The sequence below is a fragment of the Pan paniscus genome, chromosome 10 (genome assembly GCF_029289425.2).
Source record: "Pan paniscus chromosome 10, NHGRI_mPanPan1-v2.0_pri, whole genome shotgun sequence".
Lineage (NCBI taxonomy): Eukaryota > Metazoa > Chordata > Mammalia > Primates > Hominidae > Pan > Pan paniscus.
In genome coordinates, this window is record NC_073259.2 from 127,034,871 (window position 1) to 127,052,272 (window position 17,402).

Below are 17,402 nucleotides of genomic sequence, written 5' to 3' on the forward strand. Positions count from 1 at the left end.
AAATTTCCCTCTTAACACTGCTTTAGCTGTGTCCCAGAGATTCTGGTATGTTGTGTACCATTACACGTAGGTCCTTAAGACACCACAGGTGCCTTCTACTCAGCATGACAAAAAGCAAGTGAGGTGGTTAGGAGCTGGACACTTAGCCAGAGAGCTCGGCTCAGTCACCCTGGATGGTGAATATAGAAATACTCCCATTTAACTTGGGAAATAGCTTCTCCTATGATCTCACTCCAGTGCCCACGCCCTCTTCACTGACCTGGCCACTGCAACCATTTCCCTGGCACGCAGCTGTCCTATACCCAATATCCATCTGATAGGTCAGAGCCATGCCATATGGGTTCATTTGTTTGTTTTGTTTTGTTTTGCTTTGTTTTGTTGAGACAGAGTCTCATTCTGTCACCCAGGCTGGAGTGTAGTGGCGTGATCTCAGCTCACTGCAACCTCCACCTCCCGGGTTTAAGCAATTCTTCTGCCTCAGCCTCCCGAGTAGCTGGGATTATAGGCACACACCACTGTGCCCAGCTAATTTTTGTATTTTTAGTAGAGACAGGGTTTCACCATGTTGGCCAGGCTGGTCTTGAACTCCTGACCTCAAGTGATCCACCCGCCTCTGCCTCCCAATATGCTGGGATTACAGGTGTGAGCCACTGCGCCCGGCCCATATGAGTTGTTAAGTGCTTTGCATATTACTCCTGGGTAAGAGCATGGGCTTTGGGCTCAGAAAGACCAAGATTTAAATTCCAGCTTTTCCATCTACCACCACTGCGTGACCTTAGACAAGACATTTTATCTCGCTGAGTCTCAGCTTCATCATACACAAAGGATGGATTCCAATAACAGCTCCCTCATTGCATTGGTATAAGAAGGGAACGAGATGACATTTGTACTTAGTTCCAATGCAAGGCACATAGGAATCATTCAACAAATGCTAATTTCTGCTGTTATTAAAATTATTGTTATGAGTATTCTCAGGAAAGAAAAATACAAAGAAGCTACAGAGTGTCATTCCTAAGAGGACCCTCAAGCCCAGGAGTTGCAATGGTCAAGGGGGGAAATGTATACGCATGAAAAAGCCTGGATGAAATGCAATTAGGAGTGGGGGTCTGTGGCAAAAGGAGAACATTTTCCTTACCTATAGTCATTCACATTCTCTATTCTTAAATACATTGTGGCCATCAAACAAAAACACATCTGTAAGCCAGATTCATACTCTGGGCTGCCAGTCTGAGACCTCTGAGAGCCTAACCCTGTAATTTTACAGATGGCAAAACTGAGACTGGGACTTAGGAGTAAGCGTTGGCTAAGTTCAATGAGGACCAGAATGCTGGCCCTTCAAGCCTTCAATGCATTGCCCACCCTCATCTAAAGTCCTCCTTGAAGGAGATCAGACTGGGAGTTATGGCTTGTTGCTCATATTCCTGAATAATAGATCTAGCGAATCCTTCATAAAGTCTAATTGAAAGAGATTTTTAAAAAACAGCATTTATCACCTTTCTAAAGACAAAATTCTATGGCACATTTATTATAATCATGAATACATCCCCCTCATCCCCCGCCATGGAAAAATAAAAGAGAAATCCACTCTAGATGTTCTGGCTGTCTGACCTCAGACAAGTCCCTTCACTTCTTACAGAGACTGCTTCAAAGGGTCACTGTGAGAATTAAATGTGAATATGTACATAAAGCGCTCATACCAAAGAGGAAAGATTAAACGCTCCAGAAGTTATTCTGGGTTTTTGGGTTGTTCCTACATAGAATCTGGCTTGCCTGTAAGGCAAACTAAGTTTCCAGGAGGAAAATGATGCATTAACAGTTGTGGTCACGTCACAACACTGACTATCGATTTGTTCACTAATTACTTCTGCAACATCCAATCCAGGGGCAAGGCGAAAGGGAGGGTGCTGCCGCAGAGAGCTTTCTCCCAAAGCCCCTGGATGCAGAAGACACTCGTTTTCAGTTCTGCCTCCAAATCTTCTGTGTACAAGGGCATATGAACAGCCTTGAGTTTCTCTTCCTTGTCCTTTTTTTTTTCTCCCAAACCAAAGGTCAGTTGCCTTTGTCTTCTGCTTCAAAGCATTCCAGGAGAGAATTCTGTACTCCTTTCAGTAGAAAAGAGTAACAGACAAGACAAAGCAAGCACATTCAAAAGTTGCAGCCTATCTTTAAAGGCAGAAGGCACTTGAGGCTATATATATAGTGTAGACACACACACACGCACACACACACACACACACACACAAATAAGAAGAGCCATGACAGATAGAGAGATGCTTTCAGATGCAAAACTGGATTCTTTTAGGCAAGCTTTTTTTCCACCTTCCTGTTTATAGGAACAGAGATTTGCACATCCATATTTAAATATTACACCAGCTTCATACAACAGGTGAGATGCTCACAGTGTGTATATGTCAAATATATGTCGTTCGTAAGTGAAGGGACTAAGCTACACACCTCTACACAAAAAGGCTGTCGAGTCAAACGCCAAAATTACTCATGGATAGGTAACAGGGTACACACAAATGTTAATGGCTTGAATACTACTTTAGGGTTTCCATAGTATCTTTCTCTCACTGATGCTCTTGTATACTATTTATGATTTTAAAAAACGGAATAATTCTGAATGAGGAATATTTTTAAGTGAAAAGATAAACCATAAAAAATGTTTAAAATTACCTGAGGAGAGGGAGGGAATAGGGTGGAGAGGAAAGGGTGTGTAGGCTTGTCTAAGTATACCTTCTTGGTAGTTTTCACTTCAGAGCCATGTAAATATTTTACATTTAAAGAAATAAAGTTATATTGAAAAGCAATCCTTAAAAATCAAAAGTAAACAAATAAACCTCAATGCAATCCCATTCCAGTTGACTTTAATACACAGTCCTTTGAATATACATCCAAATGAGAGGCAAAAAAAAAAAAAAAACCTTTAACTGAATTTAGTAATCATATTATGGAGGTAGGATAACTACAGTTGTCCTAAAATATGTGTGTGTGTGTGTGTGTGTGTCTGCACATGTGTGCGTGCTGTGGGATAAATACATGAGTAATTATGTGAGTGTCACTAAATGTAGATTGTGGGCATATCAGAAAAGAGACACAGAGGGACAATTTATGAGGTTAAAAAAAAACCTGTAGCCCTTATTTTAACTAGAAATACAAGTGAAAACTCATGATACATTTTTGGTCTGAAAATAAAATTTCCTAGGTCTGTATGCTAAAAAATCCTAGAAACACTGACCAACTAATCCGGTAATGATGAGAAACTCTGACACCTGTTGAAAGGAACCATTGCATTTTGGAGAAATGGCTGATTCCTGGTCTGGGTCAGGATATTTATAAGTTGAGCTTGGAACATCTTGACATATCAGAAAGTGAGAAAGCCACTGAAAGCCTTCTAGGTCATATCAAAGAACTCAGGAACCAATTGAATAGGCTCTCCTGGCTAAAGGTGGAACAAGTAAAGCATCAATAAGAATAATAACAGGAATTAATTGAAGCACATAAAATTTATTCAAATCTGAGTCCATTGTAAGGATTAAAAAATGGCAACAGCAAATAACCAATCAACTCAGTAGTACCTTATAAGGATACTAGTAGCCCAACCCATTATTTTTATAAGCTAGAAAATAAAAGGGAAAGAATCAAATATCATTCTGCCATTTCTATACTAATGGTGCTCTAAATTAACCAAATAGTTGATGAGGGATATTTCTTTATAGAAGTATTCCAGCTAATACATGAAAGATAAATGATAGATTAGAATATCACTATTTTGCAACCACTAAATTATAAATTATATAAATTATAAATTAATAAATTAAGCAGTGATCTTCAGTGTCAGCTAGCATCACAAGAAAAGAGAAAACCATACATTATTAGCCTCCTGGTAGATTTTCTTTTGAACGTAAGTCTGATTAAGCCTCTAGCGTACCACCACTTAACAAAAAATAAAGAATGCAGAGAAACATGTTATCAATGCCACAGACTTGCAAAATCAGCAAAATACAGATTATGGAAAACTCTACTAGGCAAATAATCAAGTTTCTTAAGAAAAATAAAGAAGACAGAGGTAGAATGTTTGTGTGCATGTTAGCAATGGCAGAGAACCTAGAAATTAAAAGATATTTAAGGAGATATATCACCCAACCATGAGGAATAGGCCTTATTTGAATTCCAGTTCACACAAGCCAATGAACAATAAACAAACACTTAAAAGGCAATTGGGAATGGGGGATATTGACTGGATACTTGATGATATTCAGAAATTATTGTTAATTTTGTTTTGTGTGATGATATTGCAGTCATGCTTTTAAAAAGGAGTTCCCATATTTTAGAGATGCACCTTGTATTTACAACTGGGAATAATGCAATGTCTTAGATTTGCTTCACAATAATTTAGTAGTGTGGAAAGTGGGTGAGGGTACCAATGAAACAATTGACTCTTTATTGATCAGTGTTGAAATTAGACTATGGGGACATTGGGACTCATTAGGCTAGTCTCTTTATTTTTATGTATGTTTTAAATTTTTCATAATAAAAAAAATTTTTTAACTGATTTATTCATTACTTAACAAATTTACCTAAAAAGGACATTTTAGAAGTGAAAAACCAGTTATCACATGCCAATGATGGAAAATAACTATAAAAATAAATTCAGTGAAAGCAAATCAAGGTTATTAAATTGTAATTGTCCTAACCTCTGAATCTGAAGTCACTTTCTTGTTGAAAAGCAAATGCTAAGACAGGTTCAAGACATTTCAAGAAAATCAAGGTGTGTAGACTTACTTCTGGAGGTAACCCAATGGCTAGAAAAGAGAATTGAAAAAGAAATAACTTTCTCACATTATGACCATGTATTCCAATGTTATTTGTTGTGCTTGATCTGCCTGGATATCACCTAAAACATGCTTGGGGTGGGGGGATACCACTAGGATTCCAAGGCTCCTCACTTTGAGAAATAATGATATAAAATAGTTGGCTTTTAAAACTGGGTGTAATAATGGTGATTCTCTCATTTTGCATTTGAAAGAAAAATGAGACTCATTTAAAAGGAAAATGAGACTCAGAGAGTATAATTTCACTGCACACAGCACATTTTTTCATCACTAATTCCAACATTCTGCCTCCATTTTTTTCATCACTGTGTTCTCTGGGCTTCAGCCTCTCTCGTAAGTCTACCCAACTCTTTCCCAATGTGTGGTCTTTGTGCATACTGAACTCTTTTCCTGAAATGCTACCTCCCTTCTTCACTTGGCAAATGCCTCTTACTCTTAGTTGAAACTTAAAAGCAACTGTCTTGGACAGACTTTACCTCTATACACTCAGTAAATTCTCTTTACACTTAGTAAATTCTCCACTTATCCAGTTTTACATCGTTTTCTCCTTTGGGGCATGGTTATTTTTTTATGATGTTTAACATAACTCAACTGGACTGAAGGGTTCAGGAGAGGAGGACCCATTTTTGTCCCTGTCCAATTGCTGTGCCCAATGCATACTTGCACATTGAATGAATTTCACTTCAGGATATAAAAATCATATTAGAGGCAGTATATAAGAATGATTAAGGGCTCTGCAAGTCAGACTAACTGAATTCATATGTTGGCTCCGCCTTTTACTAACTGTGTGTCCCTGGTAAGTTACTTAAACTCTCTGTGGTTAATAGCAGGGCCTAATACATAGGGTTTTGGTGAGCATTCAATGAGTTAATATTTGTAAAGTACTTAGAAAAATGCCTGGCACTGAGTACTATGTAACTATATATACATATATTGTTATAATTGCATATTATTACTGTTATACATACTACATAGAGTATACATAAAATACAGTGTTTTTCTCTCATCAATTCACAGTTAAGTGAATATATACAATGCCAGCAAGCACAGTGTGAATACTGTATTGTCACGTGTAATATGAGTATAAAATCATGCCTCATTACCTGCGGGACTGGGCAACTTGAACATTAGTATAATTTCATACTTTATATGGAATCTACTCATTACACCAGCATTTATTGAGCTTTTACTATGTGCCAATTCTATACTAGGCATTTGTGACTCAAATAAGAAATAGACATAGTCTGTTCTTTCAAGGATCACCCAGTCAATACTATGACAAGTAACTCTAAATAAATTATAAAGTATACCCATGGCTCAAAGGAGGGCCAAGAGAGGAAGATTTTATTATGGGTATGGAAGGCTAGCTATGCATATGTTAAGACTTCTGAGATAATGTGATTATAAAGTATCAAAGAATGAATAGGACATTTTCAAAAGGACAGAGATGTCAGAGGGGTTTGTTGTGCATGATTTGGAGAGTTATGGAGTAGAACGAGGTATATAGAGATACGATGAGCAATGTGAAATAACTGGAGGGTGAAGTTCAAGGACAGATAGAAGGCAAGCACCAGATCATGAGAGCCGTAATGCAGAAGGGTTAGCACTGACCCTACTAATTTGGGGGAGTCAGTGCAAGGTTTTCAAGGAAGGAAGTTATGAGCAGGCCCCCAGTTTGAAGGAAAAAAAAGTCCCTAGAGAGAATAAGTACAAAGATAGGTTAGCAGAAGGTGAATTCTTGCAGCAGGAAGGCAGATTAGGTGGCTGGTACAATTGCTCTGGGGAGGAATGGTCGCTTTATTCCAGTCTTGATTTTGAGCATCTCTCTCCTTCTCCTCCCACTGAGATTCTTCAGTTTGGTTTTCTTCAACAAAATCAATATGGTCGCCTTGGAGACTCATGTCTTTTCCTGCCAACTACCTATAAAATACCAGGTTGTACATATTAGGGTAGTACCAGGCAAGTACTCTTTGCCGTTCTGCAGGAAGAAGTTGGAGGCTCTGAAAATAACATCCTTGGTAGCATAAATAGATATGCAGACTAATGGGCAGCTCTAGACATGGACACAATATATTGACAGGATGGATACATTTTACACTCACCTAATGTTACACTTTTCTTATCCTGTTGCTGGAGGTCAGCATAGCCTAGACTTTAGATTAAGACGTATCTGGATTTGAAAGCAGACTCCTCTACTTGCTAGCTATGCAACTCTGGGCAAGTGATTCTCCCACTCAGAGACTCATTTTCCAAATCTGCAAAATTTAGATGATGACGGTTCCTTTATCATAGAGCTGTTGTGAGAATTAAGTGAGATAATGTTTATCAAGGGTTTAAGCACATGTTGTGACTAGAACATAGTAACATATATCTGATAAGTGTAGCAATTTTTATTGTCTGAGATGGCAATGAATCCATCTGTCTTGTAGAATCTTGGGATCTATGCAGTTGGAAGGAGGCTTTCTGGTTTATCCATGCTAGTCCAGGAGTATCTGAAGTAGTGCACATGTAAGTTCCAGAAGAGGAATGGACAATAAACAACAGAGGTGGGATTCAGGTTAGACACAAGGTAGAACTTTCAAGAAGTGAGGATTAAAGGAAGAAGTCAAATTGGGAACGAAGAAGTCAAGAAGTGAGGATTGATAAACATTGAGTAGTGCAATCATATTTTTCTCCCCAAATAAATAATCTTGTAATTTGAATGGTTTAGCATGATCTTGTTTAAAGACATAAAGACAGATGAATTGGTCTCATTATCATATTTCCCATCATCTCAGTAATTATTTGAATCTTTTGCTGTTCCCTGGACTTTTAGAAATGGGTACAGACTGTCAAGTTCTCTGATGCTGGTAGATAATGGTTGGCTCCATTGTACTCAGAGAAATCGTGGACACAGAAAGATTAAGAGATTTACCCAAGGTAACATGGTAATGTTAGTGAGGTGGGATTTGAACTGCCTCAGGAGAAGGGGTAGCTATTTCTCTGAGCTGGAGGTGCTGTATCTTTGGATCACTAAGGAGAAGGATGCATAAGAATCTTCTTAGCTCCTGCTCTAGAGTGCCTGGGTTTGCAAAGTTTAGAATCATTTCTCCCTGCTGTCCCCTTTTTCAAATGAAAGAACAATACCAATCAGGTAAAGAAACATTCTCTAGACATGGATGGCAAATTGATTTTATCTGGAATGCCAAGACCAAACTATTAGTAGTGGCTATCTAGAAACTGTGTGTTAAGAAGGATTCTGAGGGTCGGTCTGAGAAAGAGTATTGTGAAGGATCAGTGATGTCTACCATCAGTATAGCACAGAGGGCAAGGAATAATTGTGCCATAAGTTTATATTCATTAACCAGCATATTAATAGGTCCTTGTTTATGGGGTGGGCTGGCTTGCATCTGGGGAAACAGAAAGCAATACCCTGAAGGAATGAGGCACAAGATGGTTCTATTTTAATAAAGTGATGGAGGAACTGGAGTTCACGTTATATTGGAGAAGCCAGACCTAAAGTAGAAGTCACTGTGATAAGATGAAAAGGGGACAAGTGTTAGTCAGTGGAGACCCAGAAGGAGAATTAGGCTGTGAACTGCTTCAGGGAAGGGACTATGTCTGGTTTGTCTTTGAGTCCTCCGCGCCCAGGACTGTGCCTGGCCAAGATGCAAGATTGGGCATCAGTTAATGATTATTGAACTGAATATGGCCTGACTTAACATAGTAACAGGTGATTATTCCAAGATCGTGAGCAAGAAGAGCTACCATTGAATGGTCACTTGCTATAAACTGGACAATTTATTAAGTCCTTTACCAGTAATATTTCATTTAATCTTCCCAACCACGATGTGATATCTCCACTTTTGCAAATGAGGAAACAAAGGCAGAGGTTAGTTATTAGCCCAAGCTCATACAGCTACAAAGTGGCAGAGCTGGGCTTCATATCCTAGTTCTCTCTAAATCCACAGGCTGGGCTTTTAACCACTTGAGTAATTGATATTTTTGAGTAAACTGTGTTTCAGACACATTCTATAACCTGTATGTGTGTTAATTCCTTCAATCCTCACAGCTAGTTCATCTAAACATATTATTTATAATCTTTATAGAATCTTCATGAAACCCCATCTCTACTAAAAATACAAAAAAAATTAGCTGGGCCGTCGTGGCAGGCGCCTGCAATCCCAGCTACTAGTGAGGCTGAGACAGGAGAATGGCTTGAACCTGAGAGGCGGAGGTTGCAGTGAGCTGAGATCACACCACTGCATTTCAGCCTGGGCAACAGAGCGAGACTCTGTCTCAAAAAAAAAATTCTTCATAGTATTGATAAAGAAACTGTGACATAGGCAAGTGAAGTCCCTCCTCCAACATTACACAGCTAGGAAATGGCAGAGCTGGAATTTGAAGCCAGGCATTCTGGATTCCAAGTCCTGAACTGATTACTGCAGACTCCCAATTGAGGAACCTCAACACCAGGTGCTTCTAAGTATGTGACTCATTGTTATCTGATTTATTTTTAAATGGTGGTCCATCCTGATATGCGTAGTATCCCACTCCGTCCTCCACCCCACCAAGCAAAAACAGAAACTGTATTTTTCACAGATTTCCTTTGCTTCCTACAGGATCACCCTGGGGAAGTCACTTGGTCATCCTCAACTTCTTCATGTTTAAAACAGAGTAAGATCAAATAGCAGGTCTACGTTTTTTAACTTTTATTTTAAGTTTAGGGGTACAAGCGCAGGTTTGTTACATAGGTAGACTTGTGTCACGGGGGTTCGTCGAACAGATTATTTCATCACCCAGGTATTTAGCCTAGTACCCATTAGTTATTTCTCCTGATCCTCTCCCTCCTCCCAACTTCCACCCTCCAAAAGGCCCCAGTGTGTGTTGTTCCCATCTATATGCCCATGTGTTCTCATCATTTAGCTCCCATTTATAAGTGAGAACATGTGGTATCAGGTTTTCTGTTCCTATGTTAGTTTGCTAAGGATAATGACCTCCAGCTCCACTCATGTCCCTGCAAAGGACATGATATTGTTTTTATGGCTGCGTAGTATTCCATGGTGTATATGTACCACAACTTCTTTATCCAGTCTATCACTGATGGGCATTTAGGTTGATTCCATGTCTTTGCTATTGTGAGTAGTGCTGCAGTGAACATACACATGCATGTGTCTTTATAAAAGAATGAGCAGGTCTACTTTTAGTTCTTTGAGAAATCTTCATACTGTTTTCCATAGTTGTTGTACCAATTTACATCCACACCAACAGTGTATAACTGTTCCCTTTTCACTGCATCTACACCATCTATTTTTTTTTTTTTTTTTACTTTTTAATAATGGCCTTTTGGGGGTAAGGTACTATTCGGGTGACAGGTATGTAAAAGCCCAGACTTCATCACTATACAATTCATCCATGTAACCAAAAAACACTTGCACCCTTAAAGCTATTGAAATAAGATAAATAAATAAAATAGAATAAGATCAGCTTTCTCTCCCACCTCATCTGGCTACGATGGGATTTTAAAAAGGCAATGTTTTGCATATGGGAGCTCTATCAACATTTTAGGGATTAGGAGCAGGTACACAACTGGAAGATGTTGACTGATCTTGTGGGAGTAGGATCCCACCTACCTCTCTCCTGCAAGTGACTCAGTTCATACCCTAAATGTCATGACTAAGGTTAGTTTTAAAGATGCCAGTCTATTACCTAAGAAGCCAGCTCTAGATTGCATTTACAATGATACCAACTTCTGGGTGGGAAATGGGGTTCTAGCCCAATCAGGGAATGGGGGATTTGGGGCGCAAGGTAAGAGGGAGAGGAAGGGAAGGGGTTAGCCTAGTCTCCACTTTGCTCCATCTCCAACCTTCCCAGGCCTGACCCCCACCTCTGGGCCCTCTCCCCCGGCAACCCACATTAAGAAGCCAGCAAATGCACCTCTCGTTGTTGACCAGAAGGGGTCACTGCAGAGCGAGTAGCGCTCTCAGGCACTCAAATAAGCGGACGCAGGCATGTCGAACACACACACTTCAAACGTAGATACCCTTTGGGACGGGTACTCATTTACTCCAAGGTTCTTTCTTCTCCTGCCCCATCTTATCCTCTCTGTTGGCCTCTTCATCTTCACCTCCTAGTTACCTCCTGTTCCCCTTCAGAGAATTTCTGGAGTTCCCATTGTTCTCCCGACCCCCCCGCCCTACCCCGCCCTCATTGGGTCCCCATTGCTATCTGCTTTAGCAAAGAGCAGGAGTTTATTCTCGCTGTGACTGGGACTCAGCACCAGGTGCTTGGAGGCATTTAAGACTGAGCGAGGCCTCCTTCCAGGAATTTACAGCCTGGAAAGTGGAAGCGGGGTTGGGGGGAGGGGGAGGGCGTTAGGTGGGAGATGGGGGAGTAACAACTCTGCTAAGATTAAAAGGCTTCCAGGAAGGCAAGGGCTGAGGGGTCCCGCCACGATCTCTTTTTTTTATAATGAAAACCCTGGGGGAAAACAAGAGTCATTCTAACCAGATCTTCTGTGTCTGGGGTTGATTTGGGATTCTAAACCTCCACTTGCTTGGGATTACGATTGAACTGCGAGGCGGTAAGAAGATGGGGAGGAGAGACCGAAAAGTAACTATCCCCCTGCTAATCCTCGAGATTTTCCTCTCCAACCCTCCCACTAAGCGCTTTCTTTTCCAAAACGTACTCCTTTCCCGAGACTAGCGGCATTAGGAAAAGTGGCTGCAGGCGGATTCCCCAGGAGTGGATGGGGGTGGGGTGGGGTGAGATGGGAACTCTTTCCTCTGGACGGGGTTGGCGGCGGGGACGCTGGGCAGGCCGGCTGTGAGACACAAAAGAGATACCCTTGACAGCTCCGCATGCACAGATGTAACGCTGCGCCCCTTGGCGGGCGGGGGCCCTGCTCGGCAGATGGCGAGAAGCCGAATTGGTGAGGGATTGTCGATCAAATGGCACTTTCTGGGTGGTGGAGACCTCGCTAACCCCCGGCGCAAAGAGGAACGCAGGGGACCCTCTGTACCGGCCTAGGCCGTGTCTCCCAAAAGTGAGGGTCTGGGGGAGGCCGGCTGGGGTGGATAGATTAAGTTTTTTACGCGCCCCCCCAAACCCCCCCCCCCTCCACGCAGAAGATCAGCTACAAGACTTGCGAAGGGACTGGAAAGAAAGGTGGCCTGGCCCCAAGGGGGCACCCAGGAAAGGGCTGAGGAAGGCCAGCGATGATGGGAGAGGAGAGGGGCCTGGGAAGCAGGATCTCCTGCCTGGCGCAGATTGGGGTGCCAGGATGGCTTCTCAGAGGGATCAGCGCTGCAACTCGGTCGCCGCGGGGCCCTGGTGACCGGCGCACGCCCCGCCCTTTCTCCTCCCAAGACCTGCGGGCTTTTGTTATGCAGATGGCGGCAGGAGGCTGAGCCTGAGGAGGAGGGGGTTGGTGGGGAGGAGGAGAGACAGAGAGGGGGGAGGAAAGTGCAGCTCGCGCGACCAGCCTCCTTTTCCAACGTCACATTGTGCGAGAGACAAAACCCGGGCGCGCCGGAGCTCACACGCGCACGCACACACATCCGACCCCGTCGCCTCTTCTCTCCTGGTGCTGCCCAGAAAGCCAGCCCTCCCTTCCCTTCTTGGGGCGCAGAGGCTCAGCCAGCTCAGAGCGCAGCCTGGAGCCGACCCAGAAGGGCGAAGAAAGCCCAGCGGACGAGCCTCCTTTCTCTGCTGCCTGCCCGGGCTGGGGCGTCCCATCCCCCGCCCTGAACTCCGATCTCTCCCACCCCACCCCTCTCTGGGTTTCACCCGGACAGAGCCCGGAGCTGGGTGTCGCCCCCGTTTGGAATCCACGTTTCAGCACTTTGGACAGCGCCCCGGACGCCCCGGCCCCTTTGGGTTGGCGATGGCGAGCGTTCAGCAAGGCGAGAAGCAGCTTTTTGAGAAGTTCTGGCGAGGAACCTTCAAAGCGGTGGCCACCCCCCGTCCCGAGAGCATCATTGTCGCCAGTATCACGGCCCGCAAGCCGCTGCCAAGGTAATGATCTCCTTCTTAGAAGGGGGGATCCTGAAGGTCCTCCTTTCTGGCCTGTGCCCCAGAGCCCGGAGGGGTGGATGCAGGCAGCCGGGCCAGGGCGCCTGTCTTTTCCCGTCACTACTCGGCGGCTCCCGCTGAAACATGGGAACTCATTGCTTGTGTGAGGTGGAAGATGGTGAGAAGGGACAGGAATTCTTTGGGGGAAAGCAACGCTTATTGGACCCCCGTAGCTCCTATTCAAGAGGTTTTGCTACCTGAGGGTGGGCGGTGCAGGTGGGGTACGACTTGACTGAAAAACTTTTCTTGGTGTCACAGAGTCCAGAGGGCAGGTGGGCCAAGGAATGGTGGATTTGAGATGTTTGGGGGGTGTTGTACCAGAAAAGGAGAATTGAGCCAGCTCAAGCAGCGTTCAGAGATAGCACACATTTCCATCCTCGGCTCGGAAACTAGCGAGCTTTGAACATTTTTGACAAAAGCCCATATGCTGTTCCCTCAAATACACCCAAAACAGCACCCTCCTCCACGCCTTTCTGGCGGCTGCTGCCGCTGCTGCTGAATTCTCTCCTCTCCAGCATCCAAAACCAAGACTCTGAGCTCAGGAGTCAGGGAGGAGCCTTCCAAGATCGTGAAGATGATCTTGGAAGAGTTTTATTTTATTTTTTTTTCAAAAAGAATCTGATTGCTTTGAACTCAGGGATGAGAACAGATCCTTGGATGGTGGTAGACATGGTGCTGATGGAAGGAAGAATAAGGGAAGAACTGAAAGAAACAGGGGAACAGGAGGTGGGGTGAGAGGGAGAGGAGGTTGGGGGAAAATGGAAGCATTCCAAGACAGAGAAAAATCCAATTCTTTTCATAAATCATTCAATTTAGAGGAGTTTAAGAATGAAGGGAAGAAGGCTGTGCTCTCTGTCAGGGAAAATCAAGGTAGTATGAAAACTCATCTTTTGCTGGTGTTGGATGAGTGGTTTAGTAGGAGAAAAGAAAGAAGTGGACCAGGGGGACCACTTGGAGGATTTATTAATCCTGGCAGTCTGCATTAGGGAGCAGATTGAAAACATGTCTGCAAAAGTGCTTAGGACAGACTGAACGTCTGTTCTGGCACAACTGATTCTGAACTTTCCAGTGAGTGTGAGGTGGAAGACGTATGGGAAATTACGTCTGAAGAATCAAAGCCAGATTGGAGAAGTTTTCCTCTTCACTGTCTTATTGAGGATCATACAGGTCTTTAGAGAAATAGGTGTCCCATTTAGGAATGAGTGGACAAGCATCACAACAGGCCAGTAGGGTGTAGCAGGCTTCAAGCTGAAGCAGCACCAGCCAGTGTTTGCAGACGGGAAGGAGGGGACACCCACCCACCCACTGACACAGGCTGGAGAAGGGGAACAATAATACCAAATGCCATTAAAGGCTGATGCTTCTCTGCTCCGAAGGAGGTTCTGTGTATAGAGTTTTGACGTCAGTGGTTTTTATCTTCCTGGGTTTCTGCTATCTATTCCACCTTTGGAACGTACCTACTGTTGGCTAATCAGGTGCTGCACTGGCCAAAGAAAATGCCCTTGTAGAAGGAACTAGAGGAAATTTCACAGGAAACTAGAAGTATGGCATTTAGTCCAGAGTCTTCCATCTATTTTAGGGGTGCAGGGAGAGGAAAGCGGATTCTTGGTGGTGTTTTGATTCAGGAAAGCACACCTATTATCTGCCTTGCTTGGTACTTTCCACTTTTGTCTGTCTGTCTGTTACTGTCCTGCCCTTTTCTTGGTCATATTTGCAATCACATGAATGGCCCACAAGGTCTTTCAACCCTCATCCTTTCTGCAGCTTTTTGCTAATTCTAATGTAATCCTTCTGAGACTTTTATAATACTCCACTCCCCCTCTGCAACCAGTATCATTTCACTCTTGGTGCCTTTTAATGTCGTGGGTCTCCTTTGCCCTAGAAACCACCCCTGAGGTGAAAGCCTGAACCATAAGCCCTGGATTTATGTCACGCTAGGAGAATCCTGTGTAATACTTCTGTAATAGGCGTGGCCTCTCTGTAGAACAGATTCCGGTTTTATAACTGTTACTCCTGGTTTGGGGTAGAGAGTGAGAAGGGAACATTTGTTTCCAAGTCCTCAGGAAAGGTTGGATTGGAGTTGTCTTTTAACAGACTGGATAAAACCTGAATCATCCCCATTCTCACCCAAGCCAGCCACATCCAGTGACATTCAATTTCCACTTCCTTTTCAACATTCTACACTTACTTAAGGGTGAAAGTACCATGTTTCCAAAGCTGAGTTCTCAAGAGGAAAGAAGACAGAGGCATTGGCACAATACCAGCTGGGTTTGGGTGGCTTCCTCTAGAGGCAATCTGGGGACTTGGTCTCATCAGAAATGTCGTTTAATTCCATGAGTCAAGCCCAGATCACAGTCGGCAAACCAGCACATGTAGCAGTCTGCAGGGGGATGGCAGGGAGTGGGTGGAGGAACCACTAGTCAGTCCTGTTGGTGTCACACTTAATATTTGTTTATAGATGAAGGCCACCCCTCTGAATAAACTTCCTCAGGATATTTTAAGTCTATCTCTCAAGGTAATTTAGTACCAGGATAGAAACATATATTCAATTCATTGATTTCATAGCAATATGCATACATCATGCAACTGCAATCTAAGCAACCCCCTGCTTAGTCTCTCTTTCTCCTCTCCCCCTCTGTGGGGCATACTTGATGAGGCAATAGCTTTATAATGTATCAAATTGCAACCAGATGTCTGCCTCAAATGTCAGAACAGTAGAGCAGAGTGGGAAGCAGTATATCATAGTGGTTAAGAGCTCAGACTTGAGCATGAGACAACCTGGATTCCTGTCCTGGTTCTATCATTTACTAGCTGTGTATCCTGAACAAATAGTTTTACCACACTGAGCTTGAAAATAGAAATAATAACAGTAACCCCTCAGACAACAGGTTGTAAGGATTTAGTTAGGTAAAGCTCTACCCCTGTGTGTGGTGCATGGTGTTGTTTAGTAGACATTGACTCTGGAACAAAGCTTATAGTGGCCAAAAGGAAAGCAACAACTCCTCATCATTGTGTTCTCCATGCCTACCCATTTCTCCCCCAAGTAATGCTGACCATTTTTATTGGGATTTCAACTCCTGATGGACAACTACATTCAGATGAAGTTAACACACATGAGGCAGGGTAGAGAGTGGTCCCATAATCCTCGTCTCTGAGAAGAGGCTAGCTGCTTTCTGATCTGACTGTTTCAGTTAGGGGGTTGGGGATAATAAATAATTATCTGGATTCAGAATTGATTGGCATAACATTTCCACGGAGCATTCTGTTGGTTTGTATAGAGAAGACCAGGTACTGTCAGTCTAAAGAAAGCTCAAACTTCTTGAAAAATCACAATTTTAATCCCACGGTTTCATCAAATCTACAGTGACTATGTGATTTATAGTTTATATCAAAATGTCTTTAAAAATGAAAGAAGGTGTCGTTAGTAATTATCTAGGATGGAAGATCTAACGGAGATCATCCCAGGCAAACCAGGATGTACAGTGGTCCTTGTCAAACTTTATCTACCAGCCGGAAGGGAACCAGCATGAATCGATAAGATATATGAATCTCTAAAGTGTAGAGAGCCACCTCCCTTTTATCCCCACCCAAGAAGGGTAGTCATTTTGCCTGGCATTAACTTAATTCTCTTTTTTAATTGCTTAGCCTAGAAAAGTTTGTACCTAAGAAGTTTCAGCTCGGTGAAAACCTAGTGCTTAAGGCTAGATCAAGCCACAATATGATTTCATATCACCATATCGACCAATAGTAGCAGCTAAAGGCTTAATGAACGTGTAAAAATCATTTGAAATTTGCATATCAATTGTTTATGGATGCATGAGTGTTAGTAAAGGGCTAGAAAAGATATCCCCTTAAGTAGAATACACATTTTCCTTACAATTCTTTTAGCAAGCTATTAATTTTCTTCAAAAATCCTTTCTACGCAGAATAGACCAGAAGTAGACTTCAGCCCAGGCCCTGTCCAAAAGGCCATAAATTCCAAACTATTGGAGATTTTACTGCATAAAGGGAAATTGTAAGGCAGAAAAAAAAATGCCTTTGAACCATTTAATTCAAGACTCCCCTCGGTGCCAAGAGATCAGTTAGCAGTCTGTGCTGACTTGATCATCAGGAGCCAGGTGAGGGGCTGTTGAGAGGCGATTTTCTGGCAGCAGCCTGTGGTTAAGAGCCAATGCGCTGAGGGTCACAGAAAATGCTTGCCCTGGCGGTGAATGAGCGTTTTTCTCTAGGAAGGGAGCGTTATTGTGTGGGTCAAACCTTTCTCCTTTTGAAAGGCGAAATTTGTTGAATGGGATACAGGGGTTGGTTGCAGGGGGTCATTTCTGACATTCTGCTGTGTTCACCTGGCAAACGTGCTATCTTAGAGAACGAGGATGTGGTAGATGTTCAGTGAATGTTGGATGCATTAATTAGATGAATGTGCATGGTTCAAACCCAGCAACAGATTAGCTCTCTCCCCACCCCACCTCCAGTTCTGAGACGCTGAGGCTTCTGATCAATGCAACTTGAAAGACG

The 17,402-nt window shown here is 43.0% G+C and overlaps 1 protein-coding gene across 1 annotated transcript in view; it reads left to right on the top strand.

Annotated features, from left to right (window-relative positions):
• The first annotated feature begins 12,262 nt into the window (after nucleotides 1-12,262).
• The window catches only part of SRRM4 (serine/arginine repetitive matrix 4), a 181,730-nt gene continuing 176,590 nt past the window's right edge, over nucleotides 12,263-17,402 (top strand). The window contains exon 1 of the mRNA XM_014347332.4: nucleotides 12,263-12,830. Within this exon, the coding sequence (XP_014202818.1) occupies nucleotides 12,700-12,830 (131 nt within the window). The 5' untranslated portion in view covers nucleotides 12,263-12,699. The remainder of the gene's footprint in view (nucleotides 12,831-17,402) is intronic.